This window comes from Lepus europaeus, chromosome 13 (assembly GCF_033115175.1).
Source record: "Lepus europaeus isolate LE1 chromosome 13, mLepTim1.pri, whole genome shotgun sequence".
Lineage (NCBI taxonomy): Eukaryota > Metazoa > Chordata > Mammalia > Lagomorpha > Leporidae > Lepus > Lepus europaeus.
The window spans coordinates 85,283,945-85,307,264 of NC_084839.1; the positions used below are offsets into that span (position 1 = coordinate 85,283,945).

At 48.3% G+C, this 23,320-nt stretch overlaps 1 protein-coding gene across 1 annotated transcript in view; it reads right to left on the bottom strand.

The window, feature by feature from the left end:
• ACOXL (acyl-CoA oxidase like) overlaps positions 1 to 23,320 on the bottom strand; it is a 347,688-nt gene that overhangs the window by 207,814 nt on the left and 116,554 nt on the right. Inside the window, exon 10 of the mRNA XM_062208877.1 lies at positions 3,146 to 3,262. Within this exon, the coding sequence (XP_062064861.1) occupies positions 3,146 to 3,262 (117 nt within the window). The remainder of the gene's footprint in view (positions 1 to 3,145; positions 3,263 to 23,320) is intronic.

Here is a 23,320-nt window from a genome sequence, read left to right on the forward strand (position 1 = left end):
ATACCCACAGGAGCCAGAGATTGGAAGCTCTTTCCCACGGACCACACAGGGAATCTCTGCTGCCCTCAGTGTGGGCTCCAATTCTCCTGCAATCTCCCACTGGGTTGCCAAGTTAGATGCTAATCTCCTGTTATTTCACCCCTCCCCCCAGAGTCAGGTTTTTCTGCTAGGCTCAGGGCCGGTGCAGACCTGAGGTCGCCCTGCTTATGACGTATGTCCAAAATGGCGCCTGCTCTGTCTTGCTCGCCTTTGAGAGGTGAGCGGAGAGAGAGAAACTTGTGTCCGTATCAGTCACTTTTTTTATTTTTTTTTTCTCTCTCTTCTAGTTAGCCTGGTGAACTTTTCCCCACGGAGTTTCAAGCCTCGTTCCCTCTAGCCTCCTCTTTCCGCTTGCCCGCTGGTATCTCGGGCTATGGAGGTTCGGCTCACCTCGCGTTCCAGCGCTGGTGCGTTGAATCTGCCGCTGGTGTCCCGAACTTGGGCTCCCACGCTCTCCACGCAGGTCCACTGTGAATCACTAGTTCCGGAAGAGTTTCCTCTGCTGTTTCATCCCCTACTCTTCCTTGACCCTGCAGTATCTCCACTTATATTAAACTTTCTCTCCCCCCGGACTAAGTGTGCTTCTGCCTATTCCGCCATCTTGCCCGGAACCCCAAATAAATAAATAATTTTTAAAAGAATAGGCCGGCAACATGGCTCAATAGGCTAATCCTCTGACTGCGGCGCCAGCATACCAGGTTCTAGTCCCGGTCGGGGCACCGGATTCTGTCCCAGTTGCCCCTCTTCCAGGCCAGCTCTCTGCTGTGGCCTGGGAGTGCAGTGGAGGATGGCCCAAGTGCTTGGGCCCTGCACCCCATGGGAGACCAGGAGAAGCACCTGGCTCCTGGCTTCGGATCAGTGTGGTGCACCAGCCGCAGCATGCTGGCCGCAGCAGCCATTGGAGGATAAACCAACGGAAAAAGCAAGACCTTTCTCTCTGTCTCTCTCCCTCTCTCACTGTCCACTCTGCCTGTCAAGAAAAAAAAAAAAAAAAAAAGAATAGACAGGGGCCGGCGCTGTGGTGTAGCAAGTGAAGCTGCTGCCTACAGTGCTGACATCCCATATGGGCGCCAGTTCAAGTTCCGGCTCCTCCAGTTCTGATCCAGCTCTCTGCTATGGCCTGGGAAAGCAGCAGAGGATGGTTCATGGACTTGGGCTCCTGCACCCATGTGGGAGACTCTGAAGAAGCTCCTGGCCCCTGGCTTCCGATCAGTGCACCTCCGGCCATTGCAGCCATCTGGGGAGTGAGCCAGCGGGTGAAAGACCTCTCTCTCTGCCTCTGCCTCTCTGTAACTCTGTCTTTCAAATAAATAAATAAATCTTGAAAAAAAAAAAAGGATAAACAAGACCAAGTCACAGGAATATAAATCAGAAAATTGTCTCTGCTCTGGTGGTAAGTTAAGGATCAAATGCAAATTGGCTTGAGGGACATTTCTAGGGTGATGGAAATGTTTACTTTGGTTGAAATGTGTCTCAGTTGATTTTCTGTTGCTATAACAAAATCCTTGTGGTGGAGTAATTGATATAGAGGCTTATTTTGGTTCCGCAGGCTACGAAGTGCAAGAGCATGGCCTCCTGTTCTTGATGCTTCAGCTTGTGCTAGAAGGCAGCGGTGTGCAGGAGAGCCAGAGCATGAGAGACAGCCTCACTTCATAACATGCCGTTCACAGTAACCAATCCAGCCCTGTGGGAGGGACAAGCCACTCCCTCCTAATGACCTACACACCTGCCAAAGGCCCTCCACCTCTCAACACTGTTACGCTAGGAACCAAACCTCATCTAAGTCACAGCAGAGTGTTAGCTACACAGTGTGTGTGTTTCTCTAAACTCTCTGAGATACACACGACAATGTGTGCATTTCACACCGTATGCATATTAAGCCTCAAAAAGCACTGAGACACATTTGAAGTAACAGGTGCTAGGCACAGGTGATGTAATCTTCCAGGTGGCTTGGCTTGATTTTAGCATTGTTACCTGAAGCTCAGGTTGCAGGATTCACTGTTCGTACACCCTGGGATCTGGCCTTTTGCTCCCCAGCCTTGTGTGCAGTAGGAACAGAGCTCACCCCCAACCCCTCCCTGCCAGCCCTGCACTGGCTGACCCACAATCAGCAGCTCAACAGGACGGCAGGCTCTTTCCAACAGCTCTGGTCTTATAAATCCCCAAACCAGCCCACCTGTCCGTGTGCTAACTTTCAAGCACATGGCAACTCTAAGTTGCTCAGAAATTGGTTGTTGTGGTCAACACCAAGAAGCAGAATTACACATGTAGGGAGGAAAGAACTTAGGATAACAGTCTGAAGTTTTGAGTTCTATTCCCACCCACCTACTCCAAGAAACAGCTGAGCAGCATAGGAGAAAGCCTGCAGTAAAATATGACTTTCCATGTGTATTTGTGGTACAATTGCTGCTATTGTATTCAGTGCTCTACACACACACACACACACACATACACACTGACCTATTTTTGAAAACTTCACTGTAAATATAGGACATTTACTGGATGGTACAGATATTTTAACTCTGAGTCAGTTAGCATCTCTGGAGAAACATTGGCTTACGTCTTCTAGAATCCTCCATGGATTCCCTTTGTCTGGATATACAACCAAGATTCGAACCTCACTCTTAACCTGGGCTCAATCAGATTTTAACCGGAGTCTTTTCCAGCTCCCTGTTAGAAAATCAAGCCCTGGGGCCAGCATTGTGGTGCAGTGGGCTAAGCCCCGGCCTGAGACACTGGCATCCTATATGGCCACTGCTTCAGATCCCGGCAGTTCCACTTCCAATTCAGCTCCCTGCCCCTGGGAAGGCAGTGGAGGATGGCCCAAGTGCTTGGGCCCCTGCACCCACATCGGAGACCCAGATGGAGTTCCAGGCTCCTGGCTTCTGGCTGTTGCAGGCCTTTGAGAAATTAACCAATAGATAGAAGATCTCTTTTCTCTCTAAGTCTGCCTTTCAGATAAATAACTCTGTAAGAAGGAAGAGAGGGAAGGAGGGGAGGAAGAAGCAAGGGAGGAAATGAAACCCTTGTACCTGCCTCTCCTTGGAATCCTTCTGCAAGTGAGACCATCACACTCCCCTTAGGAGAGAAACCCCGAGCCTCTCACCTGCTGGCAAAGGTCAGGGCCAGCACCGTGGCCAGGTGAGGCATCAGCCGCAGCGTCTGCATCTGGTGCTCGATGATCTTCACTTCTTCCTTGCCTTTGGGCCCAAACTGCCTCCGGCTAGGGAGAATCACAAACACAACATTTTCCTAAACGCAGTCAGCAACTTCATTTCTAGAGATAAATGGGCCGGCCAGGCCTGGCTTTGCAAATCCTGCAGCATACAGAACACCCAGATCTCCCAAACCGCGGTCAAAACAACCACAAGACATCCAACGTTTCGGAGACAAGCCCAGCAGAAAGCTTTTTCAGCTCTTCCACAAATTAACTCTCCCACCATGGGCTATTTTTAGAGCAATACATCTAAAACACAGAGTAATTTTTACTCCTTAACATTTACATGACATTTTGTGGTTCCAAGTGCCCTGCGATCATCAATTATTCAGCTTTACAACATACACGACATAATTAATAGGACAGGAGCGGTACCCTAGAACATATTTCAAAAGGCCACTCTCAGCAAGGAGGGCAGCGCTAAGCCTGTGCGCTGTCAGATGACAGGTGGGTCATTACTTTCAGCCCGAACCCCCCTGCAGCTCCAGGTGGAAAAGGTCCTCTCCAACGCCTTCACTGTAGATGGCTGCTGCACCACTCTCTTTGTTGGCAGAATCAAGGCTTTCTTTAGGGGAATTGATACAGTAGAGTGAGACTGTCCCCAGAGGCAATGCTGGTGGAAAAATCCTGGAGAATCTGGGAGCTGCAGACCGCAAAGAGCCCAGACTTGTTATAAAGGCTGCCCAGCCTAATGCAGGCTGCTGTTCTATGGTCCTGGCTTTGCTAGCAAGCATCTTTCCTTTGAACAGCACGGAGCTTAAGGTTGATTTTGGAAGGAACAACATTTCGCACACAAACACAGGCACATGCATGCACGCACACACTCACACATGGCTACATCAGCCCACAGGTAGGGCGGCCTGTGCTCCAGACTCTCCTGGGGTGAGAAGATCCACCAACCACTCAGAAAGTGAGCATTTTCTATTTAGTCCGACTTTCTTAAGCGTAAGTCTGGCTTGGCGGTGAAACAGAGGGTCCCTAACCCCTTGAGTGCAGGAAGTGTTGGATGCACAGCGTGGGAGATGCAAAGGACAAACGCAGAAAGCCTGGGAGCCCAGGCTTGGTTTCTTTTATTTTTAATATTAATTTATTTAATTAACTTATTTGAGAAGCAGGGAAGCAAAGAGAAAGGCAGACAGACAGGGAGCTCCTATCCGTTGGTTCACTCCCCAAATGTCTGGAAGCCAGGAACTGAATCTGGGTCTTCCATGTGGGTCGCAGGGACCTAACTCCTTGTGTCATCACCTGCTGCCTCCCACAGGGAGCATTAGCAGGTGGCTGGAATGGAGAGCGGAGCCAGAACTTGAACCCAGGTGCTCTGATATGGGACATGGGCTTCGCAAGTAGAGACACAGCACGCTGTGCCAGCACCTGCTTGTTTTCTTTTCTTTCTTTTTTTTTTAAAAGATGCATTTATTTATTTATTTTTGAAAGGCAGATTTACAGAGAGACAGAAGCAGAAGCAGAGAGAGAGAGAGATCTTCCATCCGCTGGTTCATTCCCCAAATGGCTGTAATGGCCAGAGCTGGGCTAATCCAAAGCCAGGAGCCAGGAGCTTCCTCTGGATCTCCCACATGGGTGCAGTGGCCCAAGCACTTGGGCCATCTTCTGCTGCTTTCCCAGGCACATTAGCAGGGCGCTGGATCAGAAGAGGAGCAGCTGGCACTTGAACTGGCACCCATATGGGATGCCAGCACCACAGACAGCAGCTTTACCCAGTACACCACAGCACCAGCCCCACTCCTGCTTGTTTTTTAAGAACACAGACTTCTCCCAGGCACACAGCAATTGTCCCAGGACCAGCAGCCCACCCTGTCCTTCCCTCTCCCCAGCATAAAGCCAACCATGCACGGCGTGGCTGCAATCAGAGGCCTAGCAGTCTGCAGGGGAACTCCCCCACTGTGGCTGCATCCTGGTGAAACCGAAGGCGATCCCAGAACTAAGAGCAGCAGTCCTCACAGCCGGCCATTGCAGTGGAATGAATTGTGTCCCGACAGATGATGACCCACGTGTCACTGTTTGGAGACAGAGTCTGTGGGAGGGGATTACCATTAAATGAGGCCATAAGGGCGGGGTTCTCATCAGACGGGAGTGGTAACCTTGCAAGAGGAGAAATCTGAACTCTCTTTTTCTTTCCCTTTCCTTCTCCCTCATACACGTGCACACACACAGACACACACACATAGACACACATGCATACACACATAGATCCACACAAACGCACACACACAAATGCACACACACAAATGCACACACACATGCACAGACATACACACACCACACGCATGCACACACATGCGTACATACCACATACAGAGACACACAAGGATATACACACCACACACAGAGACACACACTACACACACAGACACATGCATGCACATACAGCCACACGCCACGCACACAGACACACAGTCACACACCACATGCACACACAGACACACACACAGAAACACAGACACACACCACGCACACACAGGAACACAGAGACACACACAGAAACACAGACACACACCACGCACACACACACATGCATACAGAGAAACACATGTACACAACACATGCACAGAAACACACACCACATGCACACACAGAGACACACACACCACATGCACACACACCACACGCATAGACACACACACAAACATGTGCACACACACACCACATTCACAGAAACACACACCCATGCACACACAGACACACACAGAAACAGACACACACATGCACACACACACAACACGCACAGAAACACACACACACATACACACACACACATGCACCGAGGAAAGGTCTTGTGAGGACACGTCAGGAGGGTAGAAGACAGCCTCCTCCCCAGACACGGAATCTGCCAGCACCTTCGTTGCAGACTCCCCGCCTCCCAAATGGTGAGAAGCAGGAGAGCGAATGTCTGACGTTCCAGCCGCCTGTCTGCGCTGTTCTGTGCCGGCAGCCCCAGCTGACGAACGTAGTCATTTTACAAATTCCACGCGTCCTCAGGCACTTTTAACTTTCACGTGTAAATGCCCTGATTATACTGTAGCTTATCTATGATCACTGTGGTGAAAATCTCTACCAAACCCAGACACAGTCAGTCACACACAAACCACCCCTCCGGGCAACATCTGGGTGTCTGCTCTGTGCCCAGGGCCACACCAGGCCCTGGGTATCCCAGAAGGCTGAGCCCTAGCCACTGAGCTCAGAGCCCGGGGCGCAGAGAAGACCCAGACAAGGAGGTCTGTGCTGTGAGAGCCTGGGGCTTCGCCCTGCCCCGTCAGGTCGCTGTCAATCACCGGCACCACATGGTACACGCTGCCAGGATGTCCTTACAGGGCGCTGGGCTCACACTGCTGCATTTTAAACAGCGTCCCACCAACTTTTCTGTTCTAGATCTGAAGTCTTGTCTTGGCCCAGCACACAGCACTCAATACTTGTCTATGAAAGAATGAATGGGTTTTGCCAATGAGGAAGGAAACACAGGTGAGGCAGGGTGCACTGGCCCCGAGCCACTGTGCTTCACTTTCCCAGCACAGGCCCACCTTGTCACGGTCCCATTTCCTCCTTGACCTCCTCATTCAGTTGGGGGACAGGTACATGGCAGGTGGAGACCACAATGGCCCATGCGGTTGGCCTCGGAGTACCCTTCCCTGGGCTGAGGGGGAGGAGAGAGTCCAGCCAATCCTCTGCTGAGTCACCAGGCAATTTCACAAAAACCAAAACAGCGTACAAGACTCTGAGTCCTGATCTCTTTGGAAAGACAGGAAGACGGGTCACTCTGGACCCCACTCCTATGATGTGACCTGCTGGGGCTCAGAGGTCACCAAAATCGTTGATGAGGACCTGGCCATCCCCCAAGACAAGACCCCAGAGTACAGTCCGGGCACTGGCATCAGCTACTAAGTACCTGCCGCAGTGGCTTTACTATTTTTATCATGCAGAATAAACTTACACCTGACCTTGTTAATTATATTCTTGACTAATATATAGCCAGGCACAGGCATTCTACACGAGCCCGGGACTTTGTTGGGAGAACTCCTAGGGAGTCAACGGCTCAGCCTAGTTTATTTGGAACAGAATCCAAATGCTTCAGCTTGGCTTTCAGAAGCCAACATCATCCCAACTTGAGTATTCCAAGCATTCTTCCAGCTAAGCCCCTCCAGACGCTGTCCCCAGGCTGGGCCTCTGCATCAGCAGGTTCACCCAGAGCCATCTGTCTAACAGGACTCCGATGCCCCTTCCCTGCACAGCGACTTGTCTGGCTTGTCCACCTGTCCCTTCCCAAGTGGGACTTCTGCTCTGAGTGCCCTAGCATTTCCTCTGTTATTCCCTGTCACCTCCCACATGGCTCAGCACCTCTGCAGGGCCAGCACCGTGTGCATCTGTGTTAAATTAACCATGTGCGGGGCCAGCGCTGTGGTGCAGCGGGTAAAGCTGCCACCTGCAGTGCTGGCATCCCATATGGATGCTGGTTCGAGTCCCGGCAGCTCCATTTCCAATCCAGCTCTCTGCTATGGCCTGGGAAAGCAGTAGAAGATGGCCCAAGTCCTTGGGCCCCTGCACCCAAGTGGGAGACCCGGAAGAAGATCCTGGCTCCTGGCTTTGGATGGGCACAGCTCCAGCCGTTGCAGCCAATTGGGGAGTGAACCATCGGATGGAAGACCTCTCTCTCTCTCTCTCTCTCTCTCTCTCTCCCTCTCTCTCTCTTCTCTCTGTGTAACTCTGACTTTCAAATAAATAAAAATAAATCTTTAATAAATGAATAAATAAATAAACCACATGCTTCTGATGCTTGGACACCGGGCCTTGCGAGCCGCATTACTCAGCTTTGTGTAACTACAACAAAATGCTGGAGGTGGCCAACTTGGTAAAGAGAAAGGATTGATGCAGCCTACAGTTCTGGAGGCTGAAAGTCCAAACTGCACAGTGCAGGCCCAGAAAGCACCGTCCCTTGCTTCATTTGGTGGCGAACAGAGCTATGGGGAGAGTGCCAGAAAATGGAAGCAACCACTTCCTAACCAGGAGAAGGGAGCGAGCCAGCAGGGGCCACACTCGGGCTCTTGTAACAACCCAGGAGTCCCAGGGGAACCACTTCAGGCTCCAGTGACCTAAGGACCTCCCAGGAGGCTCCACCTCCTGAAGGTTCTACCACCTGCTATGGTGCCACCCTGGAGAGCAAGCCTTAGTCCCAGGAGCCTTTAGGAGACATAATTAAACCACACCACCAGAACCATAGTGCTGACCCTGGAGGGACATCCCCTGCCAGACTAGCTAATTCCTTCAGACAGCAAATGACCCCACCCCCACTTAGCTGTGTCTCTCAAGTGCAGACTGACCAAGCCAGAGCCCAAGGCTCCAGGCACTTTCTTTGTCTGGTGCTTCCCCTGGGCCACATTCCCCTGCCCTAATCAGCCCTGGTCAGTGACGACTCCCTCAGTCCCTAAGCCCAGAGCCCCTGAAAATACCCAAACCAGCCAATGCTACACCTGTTTAGCCTGCTTAGCCTGCCTCTTGCACTCCTTCTCACAGAAGGCTCTGGTCCATGTGGGACCCTCACTCCCTCTGCCTCCCAATCCATCCTGGTGCCTTCCCGTGTGGCATTGCTGTGGGGCCTGCTGGGAACTGTGAATAATAAACTCTCTTTTCAATGGCAGTTATCTCCTGATCGATTGGCTTCACCACACTTCAATAATAACAAAGTCTACTTTTAAAAGGAGTTTTCAAATTTTATCTGGAAGGCAGAGAAACAGAGAGAAACGGATAGACAGAGATCTTCCATCTGCTAGCTACATGCCCACAATGGCTAGAGCTAAACCAGGCCAAAGTCAGCAGCTAGGAAATCCATCCAGGCCTCCAAATGGTGGCAGGAACCCAACTACTTGAGCCATGACCTGCAGCCTCCCAGGGTGAACATTAACAGGTACACTGAGCCAAATGTACCCCTAAAACCTACATACTGAAACAGCATCTGGGGGGGGGGGCACTCTGTGGTGTAGTGGTAGGCTAAGCCTCCGGCTGTGGCGCCAGCATCCCATATAGGCACCGGTTCGAGTCCCAGCTGCTCCTCTTCCGATCCAGCTCTGCTATGGCCTGGGAAAGCAGTAGAAGATGGCCCAAGTGCTTGGGTCCCTGCACCCGCGTGGGAGATCCAGAGGAATCTCCTGGCTCCTGGCTTCAGATCGGCCTGGCACCAGCCCTTGTGGTCATTTGGGGAGTGAACCAGCAGGTAGAAGACCTCTCTCTCTGTCTCTCCCTCTCTCTGTCTGTAACTCTGCCTCTCAAATAAATGAAAATCTTAAAAAAAAAAAAAGCACCTGTTGCTACCCTCCCAGTTCACTGAGGACAGGCTGTTCATCTTCATGTGCCCCAGCCTGGCCCGGTGTGAGCACCCAGGACAGACAGACGGCAGGAAGGCAGGCTGAATGTCCAGCCCTCCCTCAGCTCCACCCTCCACCCCTACTATCTATCTCAGTGACTTGATTCCAACTTCTTAGCACAGAGACATGAGACTCCAAAGCGGAGGCATCAATGCAGCACACAAGGGAGTGCGGGATTTGTCTAAAGTGAGAGAGTGAACGCGTGCACCTGCGGATGTCAGCAGCCCACACGGAGAGCGGCCGGAGAGTCGCCTGTGCGGAGAGAGCCAGGAAGGAGGCCACAGAGGACCAGAAGCAAGGGCCAGAAGTCGAATAGCGAAAGGGCCGTTCCTGATTGTCCCCTGTATGGGGTAGGGGGCGGTCCCCTAATTGAATAAAGAGACAGGGTGGAGTTTGGGTGGTGCTTAGTGTGCGTGAGGCTTTCTGGGAGTTTCATGGCTCACTCACGTAGTTTAACCTCTGTGTAGCCATCATGGTATCTCCTCCTTCCTGGTCCTGGGTGAGAGACATCCAGGAGCATCATGGGAAAGTGGGTATACTGGATCCACAGTTTTGGGGGGGTGGAGTTACAACGCAGGGCTGCACAGAAATAGTGAGAAAATCTTCCAGCTCATTTATTCCTACCTAGTTCTCCCATATCTCCCCTACTCTTCTTGGGGCGTCTGCTTGTTGTTAGACATTCTGAAAATCCCAACTCTCAGACACTGGAATGCAGTGGTGGGGTGGGGGGGATTAGAGCAGGGATGCCCGACAGCCCCCCCCACACACCGGCTCTTGTGCCAGGAGCCAGCAGAAAACAAGTGCAGGGGCGCAACACAGGCAGCACCCAGCTCCTTCCCCTCCACCTGGCTTAAGACACCAACAGTCCCAAAGCACCGAGCAGGGAGTTTCTCTGGGCGTCCCCCCATCACGTGTGCTCTCGGGCTTCTCCAGGGAGATGCACGGTGATGCTAAGGCTGTTGGCCCTTCTCCTGCCCGTGACTGCCCCCGTGGCCCCTGAGCTGGCAGCCTGGCTGCAGCAAGGGAGCAGAGAGCGGGGGCCTCTGAGCACTTGGCGCTGACACTCGGCACTCACCCTCTTGTTTATGTTCTCAGGGGCCCCCATTGGCCACACCAGGGGCCACTGCAGGGCAGGCCGGTCCTCTGCTTGCCAGCAGCCTGGCCCGCTGCCCTGCACACAGCTCACAGCACTGTGATCCCTGCAGCTGGCCAGCAATTACTGCCCGCCAGACTCTGTTACTGTTCCAGCTTATGATCTATTGTGGACACACAATCCTCCCTGCCCTTTTCTTCCACTGGGTGACTATATTTCTTTAAAAAAAAAAAAAACCACACATGTAAATGCTGTATTTTTTTCAGTAAACATAACTTTTATTTCCATATCCCAAAAAAAAAAAAAAAGCAACCCAAAGTTATTTAGCTCAAAAAGTTGTTCATGAGCCTTAAAAACAAAACTCGGCAGGTGTGCGCGCAGCGACATCCCTGCGAAAGTGGAGTCAGCGCTCAGGGCTGTGGATGATGCCATCTGAAATTACAGATCTGAAGAGCTATTTCTGGATTCCAGCAACTCCAAAGGCCTAGAGGAAACACTTATTGCAGGTTGCTGTATTTCATTCCCTCTTCATGTTGAGCGCCGCTGCTCAAAGCAACGTCCGTGGAAAGTGACACGGCTATTAATCACCGCGGCCGCCGCAGGCTCGGGCGCTGGGGCACAGCATGCCCGCCTCGCCCGCTCTCCCTCTGGTCTCTTCTCCCCAAGGAGGCCAGTGACCTACTAGAAAGATAATTGCTTCCCGTGTTTCCTGTTCTGCAGCATCATTGCATCAGTCGGCTCTGAGTGACATGCAGTCAGACGGGGAGGAGGAGAGGAGTTGTGACTGGGCCCCTGCCCTTGACTTTGGGACATCTTGGGGTACAAGCCATGCACAGGTATCCCTCAGCTAGCGGGAGGGCAGGAAAACCCTCCTCCTTCACTGTCAAGGTGCTGACCCCTGCAGACAAAGCCTGAGCTCCTTCCTGGGCCCGGCCCACATTCCCTTGCAGCCAAGTTTGCTCATTAGCGACTGGGCCACAGACTGTATGAGAGGGAGCCTCCGGTGAGTGCCCCAACTGGACCATTGCACCCGACTCCAGCAGCCTCCACGGGACCCCTCCAGCCTCACAGAGAGCACACAGCCCACCTGTTCTGTTTCCTCCCCTTCTCTGGGGGCACTTCTGGACATAGGAACTCGCTTGCACCAAGCAAGATCTGTAAAGCCACTGATTGACCCTGCAGATTTGGTCACGCTGGCCACCAAGATGTAAAACCTGGCTTCCTAGAATCAAGTAGCATGCGGGAGTCAGAGCTCATCTCTTAGCCCTAAGCTTCACCACACTCACTCTAGGATCACGCCTGGGATTGCAGAAGGGGCCTGGCTGCATGTAGCCCCTGCTGTTTAACTCTTCAGTTGAATGCTCAGTGACGTCCCCTGTGGGCTCTGAGCAATCCTACATCAAGACAGCAGGTGCAGCCTGTTTGCGTCCACCATCACTCTCCACACAGCAGCTTCCGATCCACTTGCAGCGGAGGTGGGAGGGGTGTGAGTGTGTGTGTATGCCATGTAGACGAACGTCTCCTTAACAGTAGTCTTGATTGAGATTGAATATGCAACAATGGCCCTAAGAAAGGGTTCTCTAAGTGCCCTTCCAATCCTGCAGAAATCCTAACAGGAAACTTGTGCACCATTTTTCTTCCCAAAACTAAGTCTATCAATCCAACCACCACAGAATAGAAGAAATGACTATTAATGGTTGAGAAAAGATCAGTGACAATGACAATTTTTAAACATGGGAATATTTTTTTTAACTACTTATTTGAAAAATGACAGAGTTGAGACAGAGAAAATTCTTCCCTCTGTTGGTTCATTCCCCAAATGGGGATGGGCCAAGCCTAAGCCAAGAACCTGGAACTCCATCTGGTCTCCCACCTGATGGCCCAAATACCTCCATCTTCCTCTGCTTTCCCAGACCTATTAGCAGGGAGCTGGATGGGATGTGAAGCAGCCAGACCCGAGCTGGCACCCACATGGGAAGCCGTTGTCTCAGGCAGCCGTATAATCTGCTGTGCCACAACATTGGCCCCTTTGTGGAAATATTTCAAACATGAAAATATTTCAAGCAGGAGACATGGGGAAAAAAGAGACCATCACTGCTCCGGTGCCAGTGTCGTGAAGCTCTACAGAGAGCAGGATGAGCCCCGCCCCCATAGCTGCAGACAGTGGAGCCCAGCGTGCTTGGCTGGAGAGTGCAGCTCTTCGGGGAAAGAGCCTTGGCTACTTACTCCTGTCATTTCTCAAAGCTCATGTCAGATAAAAATCCCTCATGTCTAAAGGCCCTCCCCAATGCAGGGCCAGTGTCCAGTGGAGACCAATACCTGCAACCCCAAACTGTAAAGACCGGAGATCTTGTCCATTAGCACCGGACGAACAATACTGAATGGAGCGCTTATGGATCCACAAATGATTAGGATCAGGCCATACCCCCCATAAGCTGATGGCGACCCCAGTGGACACCCCAGGACCCCTCAGAGAGGAGCAACATGAGGGACAGGCTCTGTGTAGTGGGTGAGACACCATTCGGGTCATACTCAACCCCATAGCCCAGTGCCTGGGAGGCTGTCCTGGGCCAAGTCAGAGACAGAAGAGTTAAAACATCAGGCACTGGGTAAGACACACCTGCTTGCACACGGGTCCTTACACACCTGCCAGTGTGACTTCTTGGGTGAGTGACACAAACTCTCTGAACCCGGGATTCCTTAACCATAAACAGGCTGATAATGACAGTAAAGACTGGGATAGGACACCATGCCGGACACGCAGTAGGCGTTCAAGGAATGCAGGTTCATCATCACAGTCATCACCCTTGCCCGCAGCATCCCTAAGAGCACCCACTACTCAGCTCACCCTGGCTCTAGAAAAGCACTTGAATTTTCCCCCAAAAAGCACCGCTCTTCCTTTAACCCAAAGGGTCACCTTACTCTACGTCACTAAAATGTCACCGAAACAGGGTGAAGAGGAAAGTTGGAAGAAAACAAAATTTTTGCAAGTAGAAAACAAGCTAAGTCTACAGACATCTTAGGAAAAGTGTGTGTGTGCTGGGAAGCTCTCTAACAGTACTCGCTCGTTTTATGTACCCAAAACAGCCAATTTCCTTCTTCCCAAATTCCAGATACAGACAAGGTAAACAAGACAAAGCCAGAGAAGGCAGTGTGGGTGGAGCCTTCCAGCACATCACGTTGCCATAGAAGCAGCAACTTCCTTCCGAGTCATCGTCTGACTCTAGAGAGGAACTCAAATGCTGCTCAGATGGTTGCTCACAAGCGAAATTAATTCACTTTTCAGAATCACAGCCTGAGCAATATCTGTGAGTGACATGGTGGTTAATGCTACTCAGAACTGTGATTCTCAGAGATTTTTTCAGGGAAAAAAACAATGTATGCTAATGAATGAAAAAACAGAACTACAATATTGGGAGATGTGAATCCATAAATTACAGCTGTGGCTGCCTGCAGTGGATCAATGATTTCACTGTTGAATCCTTTTTATACTTTAACAAATTGCACATAAAGAGAGAGACACATTCTATCATCCGTGCCACAGTACAGGTCTCACCACTTCTGCAAGAGTGTGTGTGTGCCAGGCCATCTCTCCTCTTCCCCTCTATCTCATGGCAGGTGCAGAATCTGTGTGCACCCTGACTGCCCCAGCAGCCACCCAGAGCCCACTGCCATCCTAGCGACAGTGAGCCTGACTCCCACGTGGGTGCAGGGAGGCCCAACCTTTCCGGGCTCCCCCTTCACGAGCACCAGGAGAGAGGCCCAGTGATGAGTGCTCTGTCCTGGGTGCGTCCACTTCTTAATGCTTCAGGTTGCTTTTAGATTATTCTTGGCGATGAGAATTTCCCAAGAGGCTTACAGGCTGGCTGCTGCTTCTACTTCCTCTCCCAGTCCTCTGCTTTCAAGGTAAAACATGCCCAAAGGCTCTTAAAACAGCAGCCTTTCAATCCATGAACAAGAAATATTGCTTCACTGATCTAAATCTTTTATTTTCTTCATCAGTCTTTTATTCAGCATGTTAGTCCCAATGTGTTTTGTCAAGTTTGTACCTAAGTATCACAATTGCAATGAGCAACTGCACAGTCGTGAGCCACGTAATGACATTTTGGCTGACGAGAGACCACGTGTGTGACGGTGGTCCCCTAAGACTACATTGTCTAGTGACATCACAGCAAGTACACTCTGTGACATTTGCCCGATTACAAAATCAACCAACAATGCACCCCTGACAAGGCATCCTCATCATTAAAAGGTGTGAGCCTGTGTAATGGCATTATATTTTTCACTTCAGTGCCCTTGTGTTCAACGGTAAGTAAAGAAATACAGTTGTTGTTGCTGCTGTGTGTGTGTGTGTGTTGTATCTTCTGACCTAGCTGAACTCACTTTTTAGGTCCAGGACATCTGTGTAGATATCTGTGGGATATTCTACACCAACCACAGTGGAACGTGGGAGCAGCTGTATCACTTCCTGTCAGCCTGTAGGCCTTGCATTTCCTTTTCTTGCCTTCTTGCACTGACTACAACTTCGGCCCCTGTGTTGAACAGGAGGACTGGAAGCGTACATCCTTGCCTTAGTCCTAATCTTCGGGGACAGCATTCAGTCTCCCACTACTGAGGAGAGTTGATTGCACATTTTTGTAGGTGTTCTTTATCACGTTGAGGACGCCCCCTCTCTTCCTGTTTGAATGAGAGCTTTTCATCAGGAGTGTAGCCTGAACTTTTCAAATGTTTTTTTCTCTGTAAGTGATATGATTGTGTGATTTTTCTTCTTTAGCTTACTAATACAGAATACAATGATTGATTTTTAATATTAAATAAGGTTTGCATCCTGAGAATAATCCCATTTAGTCATGATATAGAATTATTTTTATATAATGGTAAATTCTATTTCCCAGTATTTTACTAAGGGTTTTTCTGTCTGTATTTACTACAGATATTATTCTGTAGTTTCTTTTTATTGTATTGTCTTTAGTTGGTTTGAGGTATTTAATAACCTTCATAAAATGAATTGGGAAGTGTACCTTATTATATTTTCTTTCTTTTTTTAATATTTTATTTATTTATTTGAGAGGTAGAGTTAGGGACAGAGAGAGGGAGAGACAGAAAGATCTTCTGTCTGCTAGTATATTCCCCTAATGGCCACAAGAGCTGGAGCTGGGCCTATCAAGAGCCAGGAGCTTCTTCCAGGTCTCCTATGTGGGTATAGGGGTCCAAGGTCTTGGGCCGTCCTCCACTGCTTTCCCAGGTCATAGCGGAGAGCTGGATCAGAGGAGGAGCAGCCAGTACACAAATTGGAGCCCATGTGGGATGCCGGTACCAAAGGCGGAGGCTTAGCCTACTACACCATAGCGCTGACCCTCTAATACGGCATTCTAAAATTTCCTTTTGGTTCTCTTTTATTTGCTTATACTCTCTGTTGCCAAGGTTTTCTATGCACTCATGTCCCAGGTGTTTGTTATCATTGAAGTAATTTGTGATGGTTGCTTTAAAGTATTTTTCAGATTATTCTAACAGATCCGTCATCTCTGTGTTGGCATCTACTGATTATCTTTTCTCATTCAGTTTGATATCGTATTAGCCGGATCTTTGTCACTATAACAAAATACCTACGGCAGGCTAACTCTATAAAGGAAAGAGGTTTGTTCCAACTCACAGTTCTGAGGGCTCAGAGTCCAAGGTTGGGCAAGTCCCTTTAGTCCAGCCTCAGCTGACAGAGCTCTTGCTGGCAGAGGCCAGAGGTGGCACAGGACATCACACAGTAACAGCCACGGAGTATGTGTGTCTTTCTATGTCTGTGTGTTTTCTCTCTCCTTATAAATCTGCCAGGTATCAGTCATGGGCTTCTCTGACCAAAAGCCTAATCCTATCTAATCACTTCCCAAATCACACTGTAATTGGATTAAATTTCCACACTCTTAGTATCATTAACATAAGATTTTGGAGCTTAAATTCCCGCCTGAGTTCAGGGGCCAAATCATATTCAAACCATAGCAAGGGCTGGTGCCACAGCTCACTAGGCTAATTCTCCACCTGCAGCGCTGGTACCCCGGGTTCTAGTCCCGGTTGGGGTGCTGGATTCTGTCCCGGTTGCCCCTCTTCCAGGCCAGCTCTCTGCTATGGCCTGGGAGTGCAGTGGAGGATGGCCCAAGTGTTTGGGCCTGCACCTGCATGGGAGACCAGGAGAAGCACCTAGCTCCTGGCTTTGGATTGGCGCAGCGCCGGCTGTGGCGGCCATTTGGGGGGTGAACCAACGGGAGGAAGAACTTTCTGTCTCTCTCTCTCTCACTGTCTATAACTCTACCTGTCAAATTAAAAAAAAAAAATGTATCTTAGTGCCAGATATTTGGCCTAGCAGTTAAGACACCGGTTGGGGCACCCACATATCAGAGAGCCCAGGTTCAAGTCTCAGCTCTGCTCTGGTCCCGACTCCAGCTCCCTACTCATGCACATCCTGAAGAGCAGCAGCTGACAGATCAAGCGGCTGCACCCCTGCCACTCACACAGAAGGCGTAGACTGGAGTCCCAGCCCTCGACTTCGCCCCTGCCATTGCAGGCATCTGTGCGAGTGAACCAGCAGATAGGAGCTCTCTGTCTCTAACTCCAACTCTCAAATAAATATTTAAATATATATGTGAAAGATACATCACTGATTTCATTATCTGTCAGGAATAAGGAAATGGTAGAAGATAATTATGTGTAGAATTAGACATAAAAATGTCAAAAAAAAGTACAATGGACAGGGGATGGTGAATCTCGCCGGCATACATTAATGTGTTCAGTTAGGAGTACAGCATATTCTTGGCTGAATGTTCATCGCACATGTTTTCCAATGCCATTAAATATGTTTGACATTACAATTTTTAAAAATTTATTTACTTGAGAGAGAGAGAGAACTGTCAACAAGTGGTTCTGTACCCAGGGACCCACAACAGTCAGGGCCCAGCCTGGGCTGGAACCAGGAACCAGGAACTCAATCCAGGTCTCCCACATGGGTGGCAGAAACCTCATTAGTTGAGCCAACACCTGCTCCCTCCCAGGACCTGCACTGGTAAGAAGCTAAAAGCAGGAGCCAGAGTCCAGGATCAAATCCAAGCACTCTGCCGTGGGATTCAAGTGTTACAGGTGTCCTAACTCCCAGACTGGACGTCTGCCCAGAAGTCACAATGTCGAGTAAATTTCCAGACAAAAATGCTATTTCATCAAACAATAAAAATCTTTTTTAAAGCCTTTTAACACATATGACCAATCAACTTGCCAGAAGGATATCAATTTTAATCCTTCTCCCAAAGTAGCTCATTACCTTAACACATTCCTGTCAAAACTGACCACTGTCCTCTCAAATTTCTTTTCTAATTCAACAAAGTTTTTAAAAGTATCTCATCTAATATACCTTTCTTAGATTATCAGTAATTTCATTCATTTACATATTTGTTAGTAATACATATGTCTTTTTCAAATTATGTTTCATTAACCCATTTACATTTTCTTATTTATTATAGTAGCTCTTTATATATTAAAGAAATCAAATCATTGTTAGTCATGTTTGTTTAGATATGTCTCTACCATGTCATATTCTTAGCTTTGCTACTGAAATAAATGTATTTTTAAAAATTTATATAAACAGTTTAAAACTTTTGATTTTTTTCCTATTAAGAATGGTTTTCAAATATGAAAAGGGATGTGTTGCTTTTTCCCTCCACCTGTTATTTTGTGGTCTGTTTTAACTTTCAGAGATGAGAGATGTAGGTCTGCCCCAGCGGGATACAAGAATACATATCCCGACGTAGTTAACTGTAGCAAGTGCCACCAGGCTGACCCTAGCAGGCCCTCTGAGGGTGAACTCTGTCTCTTTCTGCTTAGAATAGCCATTCCCCCGTCCCACAATGCCCTTGATCTCCTTCCTTCCAGTGACTCCCCAGACAAGTCCTTGCTTTAACCTCTCTCCCACTTTATTCTCTAATCTGCCAGGAAATTAATACAAGGCCTGAGCTCCCTCAGCACAGCTTTTTCCAAGCATTCTTTTTCATCTTTGAGTCTACAAATGAAATAATAAGTAATAGCAAACTTTGCTGTTCTGTTGGGTATGTGTCTTCAGCACATATTTCTCTAAGGGAAAAGACATCCCTTTGGAAGGGTCTACATGCGAATAATCACCCTTCCCAGTAACATCTGAATACTCACCCTTCACTTACAGGCCTCTGGCTGCCTGGTGGCTGGGATCCATTCATGTCCAACATCTGGCTGTCAGGTGTTGGGCAAACACATCTGCCCTCAAGGTCTAGGACACAGCAACTAAAAGCACCCTTAGTGGAGCTGTCCCAAAGACCCACCACTGGTTTGCTGTCCCCCATCCACGACTAGCTTTGCATTGTAACCAATACACCTGCAGGTTTCCAAGGGTTTTATTTCAGGACACCGTTTGTTTGCTTAATCTGTTATCTCACTCCAGTCCTCTCCTGGGTCATCCCAAAGGGCATTGCCATCATCTGGGTATGACAAGCCTGTTTTGTTTTTGTGTGTGTGTGCTGAAATATCCTTGTGCCTAATTGAAAATTTTAAAGAAAATAACCTGACTGTTGTTTTCTTTGCAAAAAGTACTTCCAAAATTAACAATGTATTATGGCTGTGACAAAAATAATCCATCTACTGTACGGAGATACTGCCTGGAAATAAACTTCCCAAGGTCATTTGAGGTTTTGTGTATGATCTTAGGATGGTGGAAATTATCCAAATCAGGCAATGCCAAAGAAAGCGACACAGGATGACAGCCAGGGTGAAGGCGTTTCAGGAAGGTTCAGGGAGGGCGTTGGAGGCTGGGCTCCAGAGATCCTACCAGGAATCAGGACACCAGTGTCCTCATACATCTGTTGTGCATGGATCCAAAAGCTCAGATACCTGAACTTTGCTCAAAAAGGAAACTCAGTTTTCACCCGTGGCAGGGTCCACTACTTTTACTGGCCTGCATACAGTGGTACTGATACCAAAGCACTTTTCATTTCATTACTAAAAAAAACTATGTCTAAAACAATACTTCAGGCTTCTGGAAACTGTCCCAGGGCAAACAGTAAATGGAGAAACTGCTATTTAAGAAAATCTAAATTTCAGTAAAAACAGTGAGAGTCTGTGGTATAGGAGCCATGATCTATTCACTCAAACAGCTCAGGGCGATGGAAACTTTATCTGGACAAGTATAACTAAGGATATGGATCTCCTTCTCCTCTTGACTTCCAGGCTGGAGCGATGGCTGCTCCCTGATAGGAGCAGGCCGCTGGCTTCTCTCATTTCCCCCATCTCCATTTTATAGAAGTTCTGTCCTAAGCAGTTACAGCCAAGAGTACTGGGGATTCCTCTCTCATGAGACAGAGGCTCCACTCCAGACACAGCAAGCCAAGAATGTTGGATCTGGAATATCCCACCCCAGTTTGCTTCTAGCGTGGAGGTCTCACACCAGGACGGATCAACTGTGAAGACCAGGAGCTACCACCCTTACCCAAAGTCCTGCTTCCAGAACCAGAGTGGAGAGAAGCCATTGCCTCACCCCGGCCCCAGTGCAGAGGTGCAGAGAAAAGAGTGGTACAGAGGAAGAGATTGCTCTGCATGTTTGCCTAAGGAGCAAAACTTGTCTGGGGGAAAGCAGAGATGGTGATCATGAGCGTTGTTGTAAACAACAGAGATCTTGCTGAAGAGCAATTCAGAGTTGCTGATAGCTGCACAATTCTTTTGGCAACAAGCTAAAAAATAATAGTTCAATGAAATGGTGGATCAGTCAGAAGTTCAACAGAAAACACCACCAGCAGAAACCCAAGCAGCTAAGATTCCTGTGGGGTTGGAGCAGCCTTGAAGATAAGCAATGCCCTAACCCTGCAAAAGGGACCCACTTTGAATGGAGAGGACTGTGGCATGATATATCTACAGAGCATTACTGAAAAAAAAATATGGGAACAAACTAGCGATTCATGGGAGGCCACCAGCTGGTGTGACACCAACAGAGGCAGACCAGCCTAAAGCCTACAGGGCAGATGAGAGAAAAAGACAGTGAAACGGAACCCAGGCACTGGAGTGCCTGAGGAGAGAGTCGCATGCCCAAAGCTGCACCCTCCTAGGAGCGATGGCACTGCGTTCTACAGGAAAAATAGATAGCCCTATCTAAGTACAAACAAGTCACTAAGCAAATAAACAAGCAAACCACAAGCCCCAGATGGGAGAATCAGTATCCAGTGTTGTTACAACATTGTATCTAAAGGACTCCTTTAGAAAGAATTACGAGAGCCAGTGCCGTGGCTCACTTGGTTAATCGTCCGCCTGCGGTGCTGACGGGTTCTAGTCCCGGTTGCTCCTCTTCCAGTCCAGCTCTCTGCTGTGGCCTGGGAAGGCAGTGGAGGATGGCCCAAGTGCTTGGGCCCTGCCCCTGCATGGGAGACCAGGAGGAGGCACCTGGCTCCTGGCTTCAGATCGGCATAGTTCCTGCAGTAGCGGCCATTTGGGGGGTGAACCAACAGAAGGAAGACCTTTCTCTCTATCTCTCTCTCTCACTGCCTAACTCTATCTGTCAAATAAATTAAATTAAAAAAGAAAGAAAGAGAGAAAGAATTACGAGCATGCAAAGACACAGGGACGCCCCACCCACATTCACAGAAGGTCTGTTCTTTCACCATTGATCTGCCTCAGTGCGCTTGTTAAAAAATCAGTGGACCATGAATGGAAGGATTTATTTCAAGACTTTCAATTCTATTCCACTGGAACATATGTCTGTCCTATGGCATTATCACACCGTCTTGATTATTGTGGCCATGTGGTTAATGTTCTAATTGGGAAGTGTGAGTCTTCCAATACCATTCTTTTTTGAGATTGCTTTGGTTATTTTGAGTTATTTTTATTTCTATGTGAACATTAGGGACATCTTGAAAATTTGTGAAAAGTGGGGCAGCTTGGGTTTTGATGGGGATTGCATTAATTCTGTAAATCAATTTGGGAAATAGTGCCATCTTAATGATATTAAGTCCTCAAATAAATGAACATATATGTCTTTCCTTTTATTTAGATCTTCTTTGATTTATTTCAATAAATATTCTAGTGTTCAGTGTACAGATCTTACACGTCTTTCATTAATTTGTCTATGAGTATTTACTCTATTTAGTGTTATAAATGGAACCATTTTCTTAATTTCATTTTGGATAGTTAATTATTAGTGTATTGAAATATGACCCATTTTTGTATATTGGTCTTGTACCCTGCAACTTTGTAGTGAGACAATTGGATGTCCACATGTAAAACGATGAAGTTGGAGCTCTTCATCACACTATACACAAAAATGAACTCAAAATAGATCATAGACTTAAATCTGGAAGTAAAACTATAACACTAGGAGAAAACATAGGAATAAATCTCCATGATCTTGGTTTACACATGGTTTCCTATGTATGATATGAAAATCACAAAATAAAAAATAAATAAGCTGGACTTCACTACAATTAAGAACTTTTGCACATCAAAGGACAATATTGTGGTTTCAATGATGGTCTGAGTGTCCATCAAAAGTCCATGTGTTAAATACCTGATCCCCCAAGTCTCTGTTAATGGATTAAGGATGGGGCTTAATCCAATTCTAGTATTTGAAGATGAGATCTCAGAAAGCGGTCACATTGGATTAGATTATTAGAGTGGCAGAGGCCATGTAGACATAGAGGAAGAGCTCTCTGTCTCCCGGCTTCCCAGATTGCTGCGTCATCCTCCCCCTGCCCACACTGAACCATTTCCACCCACTACCCTCAGCAGACCCTCAACCAATGGAGCCACCAGATCTGAGATTTGTGAGCTAAAATAAACTTCTTCCTTCATGAGTGCCTTCTCTCAGGGATTTGTTGTAGTAATGAAAGACTGACTAACACAGGCACCATCAAGAAAGAAGACAGAACAAGGGACTAATATGTAAAATATATAAAGAATACTTTCTGGACCGGCGCTGTGGTGTAGTGGGTAAAGCCGCCGCCTGCAATGCCAGCAACCCATATGGGTGCCGGTTCAAGACCCGGATGCTCCGCTTCCAATCCAGCTCTCTGCTATAGCCTGGAAAAGCAGTAGAAAATGGGCCAAGTCCAAGGGTCCCTGCACTCAAGTGGGAGAGCCAGAAGAAGCTCCTGGCTCCTGGCTTCAGATCAGCCCAGCTCTGATCATTGTAGCCACTTGGGGAATGAACCAGCAGATGAAAGACCTCTCTCTCTCTCTCTCTCTCTCTCTCTCTCTCTCTGCCTCAGTCTCTCTGTAACTCTGCCTTTCAAATAAATAAATAAATCTTAAAAAGAAAGAAAGAAAGAAAGAAAGAAAGAAAGAAAGAAAGAAAGAAAGAAAGAAAGGAAGGAAGAGGATGAAGCTCTAACAGGTACTACAACAGGCACGACTCTGGAAAACAGTGTGTTAAGTAGGTGACATCAGTCACAAAAGACCACACAGTGTATGACTGTATTAATGCAAAGTGGCCAGAATAGGCAAATCTAAACGCACAGGAAATAAATCAGTTCTTGCCTAAGTTAGCCTACTAATGGGTATGGGATTTCTTCTGGCAGTTACTAAAATGATATAAAATTAGATTGTGGTAATGTT